General features: G+C 37.6%; 1 protein-coding gene, 1 long non-coding RNA gene and 1 pseudogene across 3 annotated transcripts in view; all 3 read right to left on the bottom strand.

Annotated features, from left to right (window-relative positions):
• The window catches only part of LOC147495775 (uncharacterized), a 71,391-nt gene that overhangs the window by 51,246 nt on the left and 2,281 nt on the right, over positions 1-17,864 (bottom strand). Inside the window, exons 3-6 of the mRNA XM_086568472.1 lie at positions 14,007-14,055; positions 5,366-5,426; positions 5,117-5,243; positions 4,807-4,884 (exon numbers count right to left, since the gene is read on the bottom strand). Coding sequence (XP_086424598.1) covers positions 4,807-4,884; positions 5,117-5,243; positions 5,366-5,426; positions 14,007-14,055 — 315 coding nt within the window. The remainder of the gene's footprint in view (positions 1-4,806; positions 4,885-5,116; positions 5,244-5,365; positions 5,427-14,006; positions 14,056-17,864) is intronic.
• Positions 6,636-10,048, bottom strand: LOC147495777 (uncharacterized). Its single transcript, XR_015197714.1, has 2 exons — positions 6,944-10,048; positions 6,636-6,670 (listed from the first exon to the last, which is right to left on the bottom strand). It is a non-coding gene; the product is annotated as an uncharacterized LOC147495777 (long non-coding RNA).
• LOC147495776 (calcineurin B-like protein 4) lies at positions 14,346-17,794 on the bottom strand (annotated as a pseudogene). The gene is made up of 7 exons (XR_015198236.1): positions 17,716-17,794; positions 17,055-17,142; positions 16,914-16,973; positions 16,107-16,199; positions 15,904-15,956; positions 15,176-15,256; positions 14,346-15,099 (listed from the first exon to the last, which is right to left on the bottom strand). The product of XR_015198236.1 is annotated as a calcineurin B-like protein 4 (transcript).

Below are 17,864 nucleotides of genomic sequence, written 5' to 3'. Positions count from 1 at the left end.
TTCTTACATGCAACTTTCTCCTCCAGTGGAACGTTGGATGAAAGATGCCCAATGACCTAATAAATTCCCCGGATTCAATAACAACATTGCGCATCACATCAAACAAATCCAAAACCTGTAATTTAAAACTTAAAACAACGACAGATATACAAAAAGGGGATCGAAAGTTAAAGACCTGATTCACGGTGTACATGGAAAATATAGGTCAAACACTTGTTCATTGAACCGCTCGGGTATAATAAATTTTCAGAATTACAAAATGTGAGAAAGGAATTATTTACCTTATGGATGTTCTCTCGAACATCCACAGTTTCTTATACGTCTACTACCCATTCAACATAATCCTTACAACATTATTTCTGCTGAGGAAATTTATTCCTTACAACATAGATTCCACTCTTTCCAGTTTTAGCAAACGTCCGAAACACTATTAGAATAATTAGATATGTATGGTTTTCACCATTTATAAAAATAGAGATATGCTTAAGGAGTTATGTCTCATACTTGTTAAGTTTACTAAGAAAAGGACAACCGCACGATTGGACGCAAGGCTTCGCCGTTAGTAATGTTTGACTTGTTTTTAGGGGATTTTCAATTGGTTAAAATGTTTAAATATACGCTATATTTTTGGAACTTTATTAGAGCTTTTAGTGAGAGGTCTTAATCATTGGAAACAATGCCAGGATTAAGGTCTAGCGACCGATGCACAAAATATTTACAATCACCAGATCATCATACACAATTTAATCCAAAACAAGTCAACCATACAGACAAAAATGAATTGAGGCATAGCTCCAAGAGATCATATAGCACTCACTATAGTTCATCACTTGATACTTCCAAATGTATAAAGCTTATGCATCAAAGAAACATTCAAGCGGTTACTTGAAATCAGAGAACCAGTACAAGGACGTAAGGAGGAAAGGAAAGTGTTTCATGATCTAAGTTGTCAGAGGCGAGACGCAAGGTGTTAAATTTCTTAACACACACATTGGGCGCCATGGGAACGCCTTTGACAGGGACCAACAATTTTCATTAAAAATTGCCTCCTTCGCCATCAGGGTACCGCCTTTGACAACAGAGTTCATGATTGAAATTTTGAAATGAGATTCGCATACAAATAACTAAAACATACTTTCAAGGGGTTTTTGAAGCAAGAACCGTAGGCTCCTCGTAACCAGGCGATCGTTTAACTTTCTTTGAGTAATAGCAGCCCATAAAACAAGCACAAGTCAAAGACCAAACTGTATGACAAGCAGGCGGCTACTATCCTACTGGCAGATTTGAAATTTTCTACCTGTCAAACACATTAAAGTAGAATCAGTGCTTGAGTCAAGAGCAACAATACTTGAAGATTCTTGAATTTGGCTTCAGTTTGAAATGTTTGGGGGGGAAAATATGTCGGTGACCTATATTCAATCATGCCAATATAAATAAAGAACCTAAGCCTATGCTTGAGAAGAAGTTATATAACAGTTTAGAAGAACTCCAATACCAGGTATGTAAAGGACAACTATCATGGTATATGTGAGATTTTTTCTTCAGGAAAATGAAATAAATCAAATTAAACGCGCTTCAATAGATCCCATTAACTGGACGGGACTATATTGGTAGGACCAATCAGTGCCTAACACCAACTTTCAACCTTGGCCTTGTTCAGGACGTGGGTATTCGAGAAAGAGATGTTCAGGACGTGGATAATCTCCCCACTCGAGTGAATCCCACCACTCTCTGCTTCCTGCGATATATTTGAGAGAAGGTGGGGCTGACTGATGTTCTCGGTTGAACAGAGGGAGCCTTTTCAATTCAGGACAATTGTATACTCTAACTCTTTGAAGAGAGTCACAAACCATCACGCCTTTCCAAATGCTCTTCAGTTTCGGTAGATTGGCGAAGTACCATGCCTTAAACCTTGGGAGTGGGACATTATAATCAATTTCACATGATTCTTCTTCTTCTACAATTAGTTCCTCCAATTCCGCACAATTGTCCACTATGATCTGTTCCAGGTATTGAAAGTGTTGTAATAACCTAGTTGAAATAAACAGGCGGTCCAGTTTGACACTGGAAATTGAAACATACTGCCAAGAGTTGCTGTACATGAATAGCTGACTCCAATTGCTCTTCAGTTTTGGTAATGCATACAATTCCAGATAATGTAACCTCGGGAGTACTGGAATGGCACCACTCTCATCTCCATCCGCTACCACTAGCTCCTCCAATTGTGAGCAATTCACAACGCTGATCTTTTCAAGGTTAAGAAGCTGTTGAAGCAACCTAGACGACAATAAAACTTTGATATTATCACAACCCTCGATCTGTAACCTCTTCAAATAAGGAAAAGCTCCGTGTGCGATACCCATGTTCTCGACCCGTTGTAGGAAGGGCAACTCTGATAATCTTGCGAAATGTTGAATGTGAAGAAATTGAATGCTTTCCGGAAGTCGGAGGGCATTGCAAGGAATACCCTTTCTGTTGGACAAACATAGAATTCTCTCGTCCTGACGACGGTCGAAATATCGGTCTCTTTCCATTTTAATAGAATACCTTTTTAACTTTTCAAAGTTTGTAAATTCACCGTAGTAGGAAATAAAGTCCGACAGCTCGTGAAATACGATTGTAAGATTCTCCAAGTGTGTCAAGCTTGAGAGTTCCTGCACGAAATCTCCCCCTCTTTCTCGCGCATACACATATTCCGGTTCTATTCTCCTCAATTTTAACTCTTGAAGTAAAGAAAACTTGGATATCAATCCTGAAGGGATCATTTCTTTCAATCTATAATTGTAACCGAGATCAAGGCTTCTGAGGTTGACCAACATTTCCATCCCATGAGGCAGCTCTTCTATGGCGGAATTTGTGAGCTTCAACACTCTCAGTGACTGAAGCTTGGATAGAGAAGGCACTCTAACTAATTTCCCACAATCACTTAAGAGTAAACCATGAAGATTCACCAAATCAGAAAGTGAATCTGGTAATGACTCAATACGAGTCGCAGATAAATCGAGAACCCTCAGACTATTCATGTACATAAAAAAACCAGGGGCAACCTGTTTCAGTCCATGATAATACTTATGAGCAAAGATCAATGTCAAGAGTTTTGGGCATTTAGGAACAATTTGAATATTTTCTATTTTACTTTCCATAAACGAAACCCTCTCAAGATCTTCCGACCAATCATCTTTATGCGGTATTTCTGTTGATGAAAGCCCAGTTCTGACCATGAATTTAGGTTTTGATTTCGTGATGTAAAGAGCCATATCCCTAATCAAATCATGCATTTTAACATAGTCCCTATCATCTCTATAACCATGACCTTTTGAAGAAACTTCTTCTAGCATGCAACAACGCTTTAGTTTATTCAGTATAACATGGCCACAAAGCATTTCATCTTCTTTGCTAGATCCCTTGACTAATCCTTCCATAACCCAATACTCAATCAACTCACTAGTGTCGATTACATAATCTTCAGGGTACAGTGCACAATATAAGAAACACTTCTGGTGATTCTCCTCGCTCAATCGATCGTAACTGAACTTCAGATGCTGAATGACCTGTTCTGTCATGTCCATGTTCAAACTTGTAGAGTTCTTCAGATCTGATAATGCAACTCGCCACTCACCAACATCTTTGCTTCTCATAGATCGACCAATTGTGATGATTGCAAGGGGCAACCCACAACACTCCGCAACAACTTCTTTTGCAATCTCTTCCACATTAGGAACAAGCTTCTCATCGACATTTACCGAGAACAGCTCCCATGCTTCGTCTTTAGAAAGCTGCTCAACTTTGACATATTTCTGGCACATCCGTTCGCACACTTCCCTTGACCTGGTAGTCAATATTATTTTGCACCCATTGTCTTTTGTGGGTTTAGGAACTCCAAGAGCCTGTAAATCAAATGCCACCCACATGTCGTCTAGGATAAGCACAAACTTTCCCTTTCTACGCAATGCACTTAGCAACATTGACGACCGTATAGCTTCATCTTGTTCAGCGGAAAGATCCAATGCGACTCTCTTTGCAATCTGATTTTGAAGTTTTTGAACATCAACATCTTTGGATACAGTGACCCACAGAACATTTTCAAAACGAATACATTGTTGCACGAGCTGGTTACTGATTGTCTTCATAATGGTGGTTTTTCCCACGCCACCCATGCCGTAGACACCAATTTTCTCAAACTCAAATCCTATTATACATTCCCAAACCATCTTGAGGATCTCATGAGCAGCACTACCAATCAGTCCTGTAGTCGGCATCTCCATTCCCAAAAACGTTAAAGATTCTTCTGAGAAATGACTAGCCTCATTTAAGAGATCATCCATCACTTCAACGTATTTCAAAAAATAAATTTCCAACTTCAGTCGTGAACAGCAATCAGTATTACAAAAAATTCCAGTTGTGCATATTTTTGCGACGTTGGCTTCTTTGTCCACGGCATCTGCCACATGTATAATAGCCTCAGCCCTATTCCACCAATCCTGTGTGTCCTTTGTGCACGTCTTTCCGTGTATCTCTGCGATTTGCAGAATTTCGTTCACCTTGTTTACTCTGGCAATCAGTTCTTTTTTTTTGTCTCTCAATGTCTGAATTTGGTCACTCAGACTTTTGACACCCAACGACTGATTAAATGCACGAGTCAGTACGCTTTGAACATCTGCTCCAACTACTGCTGCAGGAAATTCCATACCTGTCATTACAACACATTGGTTGTTAATTAAAGTGATGAGACATGATAGAGCTACTCCAGTAGGATATATGTAAAATACATAACATTAAGTAAATAGAGAATATGTATAATCTCACTTGTTTGGGGCAGTTGGTTGTTCTCTGAACCTCTAATAACAAGACCCAAAGGAAAATGTTCAAGTACGAATTGGATATCTGCAAATTTAAAATCATGTAAAGGTGGAGAATTAGTAGATAAAAACACAAATCAGTTTTAAGAGATAGTCATCATTGGACTTTATCAGTAGAATTGGTTAGCTCAAATTACAAATAAGTGATGGATCAAGAGTTCAAGTTTGCAAAACATGGTTATGTTGTGAACATTTAACAATGAATGACGATTAAAAAAAAAAGAGTAATAATCAAGGAAGAATAAATTTGTAATAACCTTTAACAATGAAAATTTGATGGAGTGATGTTAAGCTGAGTACTAGTCCAAGATCGACAAAGAAGTTATGAAAAACTCTCTCTGCTGTTTGTGATGAAATGAAAAAAACCAACAACTCTGTTTCTTCCTACAGTCAATAAAGAGAGAATGTGTGAACCACAGATATATTATCAGGTCTCCACTTTCCTTTGCGCGTGGTGGGGGGACTGGGACTGGGACTGGTGGGTCTTCCATTATTGATGCATGTACCTGGACTGTTGTTGACTTGCTTCCTACGTAACTTCTTTTGAATTTTTGATCATCCGATTTTCTGTTTTTGCCGACATAAAAAATGCAAATTTCATTACAAATGTGATCAGGGTGTAAATATTGTACAAAGTCTGGTCCGGAATTAACATCGGTTTAATTGTAAACTAAGTAGTAAAAAAATAAATAAGCCAACTCTGTTTCTTCACACTAGAGAAAAGAGAGTAGTTTGCTCTCTTCCAAGTCAAAAAAGGTTGATTAGTTTTTCGGTTTCTTCCATTTTGCAAAATATTTGACTTAGCTGTGATTGTTATTTGCATTTTGTTAGTTAAAATAGTTAGGAGAACTTTGTTTTCTGATCATGTTGAACGATTTATTCTCAGGGGATGCCAAGTCTTGTGGAAGGGAGTGTAATTAATAGCGAGGGTAGGATTCAAGGTGGGATAGCAATAGCTACTAGCTAGAACCAATTTATACACTCTTTGATTCCTTTTGCCTCACAACTTTGCCCAGAAAATCGAGTTGCCTCACAATTTATACCTGAAGACAAGCCAAAAGAGTGAAAATAACTAAAAAAGCCACTTATAGTTTTATACTGAAAGGCACAGTTGATACATGAAATTCATAATATATGAAATTTTTATTTCTCACTCCTGAGTATAAATAAGTACAGCCACAAGACAAATACATGAAAAACTTCAGATCATCAACCTTATTTATAATCAAGCACAATTGGAATTTGAGCACCATTTTTTCATGCTCACCCAGTTTAGTTTTCTTCCACATCGTCTTCATAATCTACTTCTTCTTCAACAATCGCATCTTGATATTGTTGATACTCGAGACAAGATCATTCATGTTACATTCAGCCTCGATAAATTCCATCTCATTCATTCCTTCGCCAGTGTACCAATGCAAGAAGGCCTTCCTACGAAACATAACTGTAAATTGCTCTGAAACTCTACGAAACATCTCCTGGATTGAAGTAGAATTTCCCATGAAAATCAATGATGTTGAAAATCCAGTAGGTGGAATATCACATACGCTTGACTTGACATTATTTGGAATCCACTCAACAAAATATGACGAGTTCTTGTTCTGTACATTGATCAATGATCATTTGCTCATCAACTTCTTTTGTACTCATTTTGCCACGGAACATAACCGATGCAGTGAGGTATCTGCCATGACGTGGGTCAGCAGCACACATCAAGAACTGGAACAGAGAGAATGGCAAGACATCTCCACTAGATTTGAGTTGATCAGACAAATCTGTGTAAGCATCATCCAGAAGATCCTTAAAACAAACTGAGTAGACATTGTAACTTAGTTAGAAGGGTGTTACTGATCTGACAATTATTAAGTACAAAGTTAAAGGTCCCTCGACGTTCTAGAGGGATTAAACTCAGATCATTTTCAAGGTGTCTCCTAAAAGACAAGATACCAGGTCAACTACCCTAGTAGCATTGAAAAGTTTTGCAGCAAAAAGGTGAAAACTCAAAGATTGTTGTAGTACATCATTTAGTAGAAATAGTACCCAATAATTGTGCTAAACCAGTTTGTGGAAAGAATACAGCTTACCCTTTTCTCCATCCACAAAATATGAGATCGCATTTGAGCTATGATTTTATATCCTCGTGGCGTTCCTGGCTCAACCAAAACCTACAACAGATTTGGTCTATTATATTAGTTAATTACCAGAAGTGCACTACATAAAATTCACTGAGAAATAGTGAATCCTGTTAAGGTGGGGATCAATCCCAAGACCTTGGGCCCAACCTCCAACCTCCCAAGGCTTGACCAGAAGGCAACTTCAATGAATCATGTCAATAACTATAAAATTGACATCCGCACCTAAAATTTTCCACAACAGATGCGAGAGAGTCGGGTTCGAACTAATAAAGTAAATATCATACCCCCAGCAAAGCCTCGCAATCTTTTCAAGCAAAGTAAAAAGAGAGGATTTGTGTGTGCGTGATTTTCGAGATAGTAAAATTTGTCCACCTCACCAGAAAAGAAAAAAAAAATATCAATACAAATATTTATAGACATCTAGAACTTCCAGAATCGTGTACTGTTACTGAACAAACCAACAGTGCACATAATTGCGTTCGAAAGTTCTGTGTGTGTTTGGGGGGGGAGGAGACTGAAGCACAATGACGGACTTTTATCAAGAGTTGCAGCTAACTCAAATGGACACTACAAAACCATATACACAAGGGAAAAATTAATTCCCTCACATTTTGACCTAGGATTACGCCTTATGTTAACATAATTATCCATATACTCCATATTGTGCCATTTTGTTAACAAGAAAGATTTATGAAGCTACTTAGCTATATACGTTGCATCTTTTTTTTTTTTTTTTTTTTGCTCGGTATATATACGTTGCATCTTTTCTTGCAGTCCCTTAAATCTACAAGCTTAGTTACTTAAAGCTCCAAAAGTATTGGAATTTCCACAAACATTAGACTTTACAAAAGCATTTACACTTCTGGTCCAACTTTCTCAAATTTTCTACCAGTCCTTTGAAAAGGATTGGAGTCAAGCCAGATTTATAGTTCCATTGAATGGTGGAATGGGGTTTAGCAAAAGGATAGCTGAAATTGCACAAAGATTCAAACTGGAAGCAGCAATAGCAGCTTATGGCTCTAATAATCTGGTATGGTCGCAAGGAGGATAAACAGAGGTGGAATATGTTCAAGACCGACAACCCTGTTACTACTATATGTAGTGATCGAGATAAGTTAAATATCAACAGATTGCGCTAATCAAACTACAAATAAGAATTTGGAAGATATGCAGTCACATGTGCAGGGGATGGCTAAGTTCCAGGGAGAGCCTAGAGCCTAGGCTATCACCAAGCACACGCCCCCTTTCTATCACAACTAAATTTTATCTTTTCCTTTGTATAAGCTGTAATCGTGCAAAACATATATATATATATAGAGAAACATTTTGATGCATATGACAAATAAAATTAAGTAGGTAATTATGCATTTTCCTTTATTCATGAATCCATTAGTCAAACAAAACTACATATTACATATGAGAGCTTACAGTGAAGCTATGCCAACTTCAGTTTAACTTCTAGACAGATTAAATGCAACTAGTTCTTAGTTCTTACATGCAGCTCAATCTCCCTGATACTTGGATTCTGATCATCTATGATCACTAAACCCAGATATTGCCTCTATGCAGATGGCTAAATCAAGCTTGGGGGTAGTGCGAATCTTATCTAACCCCCTTTCTATCACAACTAAACTTTATCTTGTCCTTTGTATAAGCTGTAATCATGCAAAAAAATATATAGAGAGAGAAACATTTTGATGCATATGACAAATAAAACTAAGTAGGTAATTATGCATTTTCCTTTACTCATGAATCCATTAGTCAAACAAAACTACATATTATATATGAGAGCTTACAGTGAAGCTATGCCAGCTTCAGTTTAACTTCTAGACAGATTAAATGCAACTAGTTCTTAGTTCTTACACGCAGCTCAATCTCCCTGATACTTGGATTCTGATCATCTATGATCACTAAACCCTGGTATTGCCTCTATGCAGATGGCTAAATCAAGCTTGGGGGAGTACGAATCTTATCTAACCGCTCCTTGGCGAGGTCATGGGGGCAAAGGCAAATCCAGTCCCTTTGAAACAGAATTTTCTATTTTTGGCTGTGGAAAAGTCGAAAAGATGGGTAACAAGTCGCATGAAAACTTCAATATATTCAAATTCCATTGAAATATTGAATAATTATTTCTAAAGCACAAAGCAGTAGGAAAATGGTTAAAAGTGTTTAGAAGAAAAGAATTGAACCAAAAAAAAAGTTTAAGATGAAATTGGCTCGGGGTTATCATGTGGAGTCTAGCCCCCTCCCCTGCGCCTAGAACACAAGATGTCGCCTAGAGTGAGGCTTACTACTAGCGACTAGCGCCCATGATCGCTTCTGACTGCATAGCTCTTAATATATGTGATTGTATGAGGGAATGGTTTCTTAGATTATAAATGGGAAGCTACTCATTTGCGTTAGTACGCATTTGTACGGTAGGAACTGTGCACATGATTAATTTTTGTGTAGTGTGCTGATATAGTAGGGATGCTACACTCATTCCAATTGCTGCAGTCCTTCCTAACTAGTATGATGCACTTATGCATCCAACCTACATGTACTTTTCTATTTCCCATTTAAAACTAACAATTTGAACAACTTCCGTTATTTATTTATTTTCTTATAATTTCTTGTTGTATACATACATTTCTTGATATACACAGACACTCTTAGGGCGCTCGGGATAGAGGTATTTATTAATTTTTTTGTTAGGCCCATTAGCGCTCTCGCTTTCGCTCAGGCATTGCGCTTTGGTTGCTAAGATTGGAATCATTTAAACTGAGTTCTGACATAATTATTAGACTAAACTTTGAATCTAGTCTCTCCTATTCCCAAAAGGAAAGAAAATTTTAATTTCCTGTCGATAGAAATGTATATAAGTTGTCCAATATGAACTTTAAGACCACAAAAGATGGATCAGAGAGTAATTTGATATGAAATGATATTAAGGAGTAGCAGCATATGAACAGCCCTCAGACCCTCCCACACAGGCATGAATAAAGCACCACAGAGGACGATTCAGGATTTAAAATTAAAAACTAGTAAAATCAAAGTCATCCATATTGAGTAGAATTCATACCAAGACATCTTGTGTGAGATTCCAGAGCTGACAAACAATAGTGATTCTGTCCTTCAACGATGCCACCTCTCCAAGTACATAGGACTGAATTGGCAAAAACAGTAAACAAATAGCACCAAGTCAAGGCATTTCTTCTGCTAAGTATTGATGGTTAATAGCATTCATACTTGCAGTTGTTCTAAACACTCAGCATTGCAAAATATTAGAGGATGCAGAGAGAAAAAAATAGTGTGGGAGGTGTGTGTTTATTATATGCTTTCAAATTCAATAAAACACAGAGTTCAATACAACTTACAGCCATTACTAGGTCGTGTTCCATGTCTGACTTATCGAGATTTTTCATCAGCGCTTGAATACTGTCATAGCTATGGATAAGTGGCAAGTCCTTCAAACCTTCTCCCATCCAAACATAACACCGTCAGATTTTACCAAACTCTCATATTACCAGTAAGAAGTTACACAACTAATGAAATAATAGTTTTGCATACAAGGATAAATCAATATAAACCATATCTCTATTAAGTATAGGATATTATTCCTTCTGCAACACTGACCATGAAAATTTCTGTGCAGTTAATTACCGTGTAAAAGACTTTGAGCAACGCGTTGCATATACTTTGATGGCTCAACTAAATTAATCGATTCCAAAGAATGAGGCCAGACCTCTCGAATCGCCCTACATGAGTTTATAATCACAGAATAAAGTAAAATTTGTAAGAAAGGAGATCATCAAAATGACTGGTTTACTATTGAAAGAAATAAAATCAGCTTCTCACCAAAGAACCGAACCAGTAGCAGACCCAAAATCCAAAACACTTTTGGGTGCAAAACCAGGTAATCTCCTCTTCACCTACAATAAGAAGCACTGAAACTGTTAGAAACTCAAAAGCAACAGTAAGTTTAACTTAATAAATGAAGTAATATTTTACCTCTTTAAGAACTCTATGGCAAGCAGAATAGACAGCAGGCATTCGAGAAGCAACATAAGCTATAGTCTGATCATCTCTATACTTAAACCCAATATCACCATAAGCACTCTTAATTTTCCACCTCTTGGTTCGTTCAATTGCCTTAAATGGATCCTCAACAAGCTCTCTTGACGTCGATGCAGTAAGAAGAAGATTGGCGTCTTTCATTTTGTTGAACGATTGAGATAATGACAAGACCTTTCTCTTCAAATTGGGCGTCTCATTCTCTGCCCAAACGCTTCACAAAACAGTTCGTACTTGGCATACATCCAGTCCAATGGCCACACTCTTGGTGCAGACGATGATGATTTTTCTTTCAGTTGGGACGATAAGCGAGTTGGGACCAAAATCCTTCTTTCAAAAAATTTACATATCTTCTCTTCTACAGAACTTCTTGGACACAAAGGTTGAAGAATTTCAAGTATACAAAGTGCACTCAGACAACTACATATGCTCTCTGATCCGATCATCTGGTTTTCAGGCCCAATACACAACAGGTCAGGTCTTCCGCAGACTACACTGAGAGATACACCATTATTAGTACATTCATATACCTAATCACCAACATGAATTTAAGGTTACTTGTGTTAATTACCAAGCTTCCAACTTGGTTCAATGATCTTGGGTATCAAACCCTCTAAGGGGTCAGAAAGCAGCTTTGACTCCAAGTCTTCTGCGGAAAGAGCTTCTTGTTTCAAGACCTGTCAATCCACAAACAACAACATGATTCAAAATTTAGGGGGTAAACACAAATGCATGTCTAAAAATGGCGGGTTTTAACAAATTAACCCTAATATATATCAGCCAGTCTCAAAACGGTGACAGAACCCCTAGCTTGCACGTTCGTGCTGCTCCTATAAAATCCAACCACTTCAAGATACATAGTGAGCATATTTGAAATATTGATTCTCATTAAAATCACAATCATCTTATACAACAACAATTCTACAAGTAAAGCAATCACCCAAACCAACGGTCTAAAACTAGAATCTGCATATGATTTTTCCTTTTGTTCCATAAACCAAAAGAGTGCTTAAACAGATTTTCAAGAATGGCAGTATCGGTACAATTATCACCACTGCGGTTACCTCCACTGATATTCTGAACAGTCCTTTGAAGTTGTTGCAGCACAACCTCATTCTGTTGCACCGCATGCCTAGCTATGCTCTCCATCTCTGCAACATTGGCAGCATTTGCAATACTCAATCGCTCAGCTATGTCCTCAATGTTTTCAACCTTAGCACCGTGAGTAGAACTCCCACTAGGAATATTAGCATAGAAGTTTGGTTGTTGAGAGACATTCCTTGGCTGGTTGAACTGGGGTTGATTTGAACCTGGAACCAAATTATGGTGTTGAAGAGGTGCTTGTGGCTGTGAAACCCTGACCTTATGTTGAATCTCTGAAATTCTAGGCTTAGATGTTGCACAGTCTAGATGGACATCGAGTCGCAAGCGTTGCACGGTAGAGCCAATATTTGGACCCCAACCTCTGGCATATGTCACAATAGAAGCCTTTGGTTGGATAGGGAGGGTGGTTGAATGCAAGGTTAAGAGGATGAGGGTGGGATTGATGTTTGAGTGAGAGAGGCATGAATGCATACGAGCATGTTGGGGATCTGCAGGGTGGTGAATGACTTGAGGTACCTAGTGCATGGGATGTGGAGGACATACTTGCAGGCCTTGCAAGTGTATATCCAGTCAGAGGAGCTGAGGTTGCAGCCAGAACATGTTGAGGGGAAGTTTTGAGGCAGTTCTTGGATCTTGGACAGCTCTAACGGATGCTCATGGCTGAAGTGTTGGATGCTCTGGTCATACTCTAGCTTTCCCATCTCTCTCTCTCTGATTTAATGAAGACTTAACAATGAGAGACATTGACTTCACAAGATCATAATTCCACTCCGGAAGAAGGAAATGTGGTGGAAGGAGATCGTGGGTCCCATGCTCCTCAGAAATCTAAGGCCCATACATATGTAGCCATGTAGGCACTGGTGGGTGATTCAAAATTTCAAAGGATATCTGGCCGTACGGAGTATAAAGGTTCGGTCAAAAGGCAAGCAGCCATATTATGTGCTGAGATAGTGAGATATAATGCTGTAAGTGTAGAAATGAATTCTGATACATGTGCCATGGGAACGGCGATCAGGCTGGGAAAGACCAAGGTTCATTTGGACACTTGTACTTCGAAATGAGTTCCTTTTCTTTAGATTTGTAGCTTACTCCCTTTTATCCGCTTCCCATTCTCTACTAAGAGGCGTAGATTGACACTTCAAGAGCTAACAGAATAAACAACAACACATTAAGCATTTAAGCTTGTGAAAAGCAGCATATTGGTGCCGGAGCACTGCCCGATAGCTTTATGTTCAAATAACAAAGTTTCCGGAGTCCAATGCGACAAATATCTAACATATATCAACAACAAAGAGCTTGCAAATACCCCTGAAGCGGAACGACAATTAATTATTCATAGAATTATACAGTATTTTCATTGGTAATTAATTAGCTCCGCTAATAAAAGGCAACCTAGTACATAACTAATGAGCTATTACTGTATCTCATACAGAAAATTCTGTATTTATATCCAACCAAAACGTTGTTTAAACAAGTAACTATGCACATAGAACATATTAAGATCACATATTCCCATCTCTAAATCCACATCTCTAGTTCAATATTCTGCATGATAACATGTGTCTTGTGTACTATAACATGCTTCTTGATAAGTCAAGCACATACATACGGAATAAATGGAGAGAACCTGAATGATATATATACTAAATCACCTCCTCACGTTCAAGTAAGCCAGTCTGCGTTAGATCATATAGTCGATATACTACTACACAAAAAAATTACCAAAGTGTGATCAGCAAATTAAAGGATACAGTGGAAAGGTGGGCAGTTTTTTGAGTAACCGATTACCAGTAGAATCTAGTACGTTAATATGAGATCATGAATATAAGTGTAAGCAATGAGAATCAATTCTTACATGCAACTTTCTCCTCCAGTAGAACGTTGGATGAAAGATGCCCAATGACCTAATAAATTCCCCGGATTCAATAACAACATTGCGCAGCACATCAAACAAATCCAAAACCTGTAATTTAAAACTTAAAACAACGACAGATATACAAAAAGGGGATCGAAAGTTAAAGACCTGATTCACGGTGTACATGGAAAATATAGGTCAAACACTTGCTCATTGAACCGCTCGGGTATAATAAATTTTCATAATTACAAAATGCACAATCTGAGCTATTACAGTTAAAAATGTTCCGTAGGAATTTACAATTAACTTGTGGTGGTGACCTCAGAATAATTAGACAAATTTTGTATATTCTTGAACAAAATTTTCATTACCATTTCCAAAATTTACAATCTACTCTCTACAAAAGCTAAAATCTATTATCTCCAAAAAAAAAAAAAAAAAAAAAACAATCAAACTCAATTACTACGGAAAATAGAGGGACTGCTAATTGTAAGGCCTTAGCGTTTACATTAAATAAATATATAAGAGGATTGCTAATTCTAATTGGAAACAACCAAAGTTCTATTTCTATATAGCTTTTCGTTTAGTTTACATTCCTAATTGGGTTAGGAAACTGGCCAGGGACTGAAAATGCGTGCAGAAAATCTTTGAATGAAGAGCACACTGCGCCTTGGCCCTCGTTCAAGCATTATAGGGGCTAACACTATGTCCGTATCCTTGCTGAAATAGTGAAATCCTCAACTCGCCATAGTTCGGAACTCCGTCTTATCCAATGATTTTCCATTACTCAAAACTTGCACCTTAAACTTTTCAAGGATTGCATGGCGCCACACCAGGTTCGTTTACCAACAAGTCCTTAACCTTTTCTGCTTCTTGTTCCACTGATCCAAGCTGTTGCAGCCCAACACTATCAACTTTGATGTCCTCCTCCAGTCCTCCAGAGTCTTTGTGAGACGAGGCTCTTCATTTCTACAACCGTCATTCCTACCATATACTACCACGGCCATTAATTGTCTGCAATGATAATTAACCGTGCAGCCATTTGATGCACATTTGTCCTTCCATCACCTTTTGAATCTGCGTCATTAAATGTCTGTAGCAAGACAGCAATGAGAATATATAACAAACAGATATAAGGTAAGTGTACAATTCCAGAGGGAGAAGATGACCTTATCCACGATTGTTTCGACAACATCCTCAGTGAGGGTCAGATCAGACTCAATCAAAAGAGCCAACACCATCTCCTTTAACTGAAACCTGCAACAAAAGTTACATACAAACTGGTTTAAGAATCAGATTCTTACACATTGAAATGTTGTATGCCTTGAATAATTTGGTCTGAATGTCTGATGTCTTATATTCAGTCATGTGGTACGCCCTTTGGGACTCATTATGAATGACCCTTTGTTGCACATACAAAATTGAAAAGTATCGGTCGAAGACTTCTAATAATTTCATTATAAGTTGAGACATTTGTTTAATCGTGGACTTTTGTAAGCATATAAATTTGGTCTTGAACACCCGCAATGAAATGCTTAAAATTTTCAATTGATTATTTACCAATCACCTCTCTGTAGCTCATTTCTGGTTCTATTCTAATAAAATTCCTACTTGTGTTCATAAAAAAAAAATGTATGGCTCCCCAAAATCAGTGTGATCAAAACTGTGTTAAACATAGTCGATAAAATGATATGATATTAACTAGATTTTAAGATCACACATTCCCATCTCTAAATCCACATCTCTAGTTCAATATTCTGCATGATAACATGTGTCTTGTGTACTATAACATGCTTCTTGATAAGTCAAGCACATACATACAGAATAAATGGAGAGAACCTGAATGATATATACTAAATATTGGAGGACTAAAAAGGAAGAATCTCCAAAAAATCACCTCCTCACGTTCAATTAAACTAATCTGCCTTAGATCATATGGTTGAAATGCAACTACACAAAGAATTTACCAAAGTGTGATCAGCAAATTAAAGGATACAGTGGAATGGGGGGCAGGTTTTTGGGTAACTGATTACCAGTAGAATCTAGTACGTTAATATGAGATCATGAATATAAGTGTAAGTAATGGGAATCAATTCTTACATGCAACTTTCTCCTCCAGTGAAACATTGGGATGAAGTCAAATTCCCCGGATTCAATAACACCATTGCGCTTCAAATCAAACAAATAAAAAACCTGTAATTTTAAACTTAAAACACCGACAGACATACAAAAAGGGATCAAAAGTTAAAGACCTGATTCACGGCGTACATGGAAAATATAGGTCAAACACTTGCTCATTGAACCGCTTGTGTAGAATAAATTTTCATAATTACAAAATGTGAGAAAGGAGTTATTTCCCCTATGCATGTTCTCTCTCAAACATCCACAGTTTCTTATACATCTACTACCCATTCAACATAATCCTTACAACATTATTTCTGCTGAGGAAATGTATTCCTTACAACATAGATTCCAGTCTTTCCAGTTTTAGCAAACCTCCGAAAGATTATTAGAATAATTAGATATGTATGATAGAGATATGCTTAACGAGTTATGTCTCATACTTGTTAAGTTTACAAAAAAACGGACAACCAAGCGATTGGACACAAGGCTTCGCCATTAGTGATGTTTGACTTGTTTTTAGGGGATTTTCAATTGGTTAAAATATTTAAATATACGCTATATTTTTGGAACTTTATCAGAGCTTTTAGTGAGAGGTCTTAATCATTGTAAGCCATGCAGGATTAAGGTCTAGCAACCGATGCGCAAAATATTTACAATCACCAGATCATCATACACAATTTAATCCAAGACAAGTCAGCCATATAGACAGAAGTGAATTGAAGCATAGCTCCTAGCACCCATATTTTGCAGTTAACAAGAAGATTAGAGAAGTTAGCAACAGACCCTATCTGCAAAGAGATTCTGCTTGTTGCTGTTTCTGAATAAGGCCAGCTGAAATTCTTCCTGATCACGAGAATGGGACAAGTGATGAGCAATCAATCCTGGACTAATCTGGGAAACTCATAAAAAGCTAAAAGAATGGACCTTGCGAATAAGCCCATCATCGATTATTGAGCTGCTCAGTTTCTTAAAAAGTTCATACAGTGCAGAGCCTCTACTTCACTGATGGTAACTGCCACAGCAAAAAAATGAAAATAAAATAAAAATAAAGGCCCAGGTTCTACATGTCAATCCCACAAGTTCATAGCTCAATATAGTATAACCTGCGCAACTTACGTGATGTAGTGAAACATGTCTACTAAAATATGTGCTAAAGTCAATCCAACAAGACATGTCAGGTGAGCGACGTGAGTCTCAAAAAATTTAGATATGGAACAACAATACAGACATATAGTTCATCACTTGATACTTCCAAATGTATAAAGCTTATGCATCAAAGTCACATTCAAGCAGTTACTTGAAATCAGATAACCCAATGTCGTAATTTAATTTTAATATGACCATATAGTACAAGGACATAAGGAGGAAAGAAAAGTGTTTCATGATCTAAGTTGTCAGGGGCGGAGACGCAAGGTGTTAAATTTCTCAACTAACACATTGGGCACCATGGGAATGCCTTTGACAGGGACCAACAATTTTCATTAAAAATTGCCTCCTTTGCCATCAGGGTGCCGCCTTTGACAACATAGTTCATGATTGAAATTTTGAAATGAGATACGCATACAAATAACTAAAACATACTCACAAGGGGTTTCTGAAGCAAGAACCGTAGGCTCCTCGTAACCAGGCGATCGTTTAACTTTCTTTGAGTAATAGTAGCCCATAAAACAAGCACAAGTTAAAAACCAAACTGTATGACAAGCAGGCGGCTACTATCCTACTGGCAGTTTTGAA

Source organism: Coptis chinensis, chromosome 6, assembly GCF_015680905.1.
Source record: "Coptis chinensis isolate HL-2020 chromosome 6, ASM1568090v1, whole genome shotgun sequence".
NCBI classification, from domain to species: domain Eukaryota; kingdom Viridiplantae; phylum Streptophyta; class Magnoliopsida; order Ranunculales; family Ranunculaceae; genus Coptis; species Coptis chinensis.
This window is presented reverse-complemented; position numbering and strand designations above follow the sequence as displayed.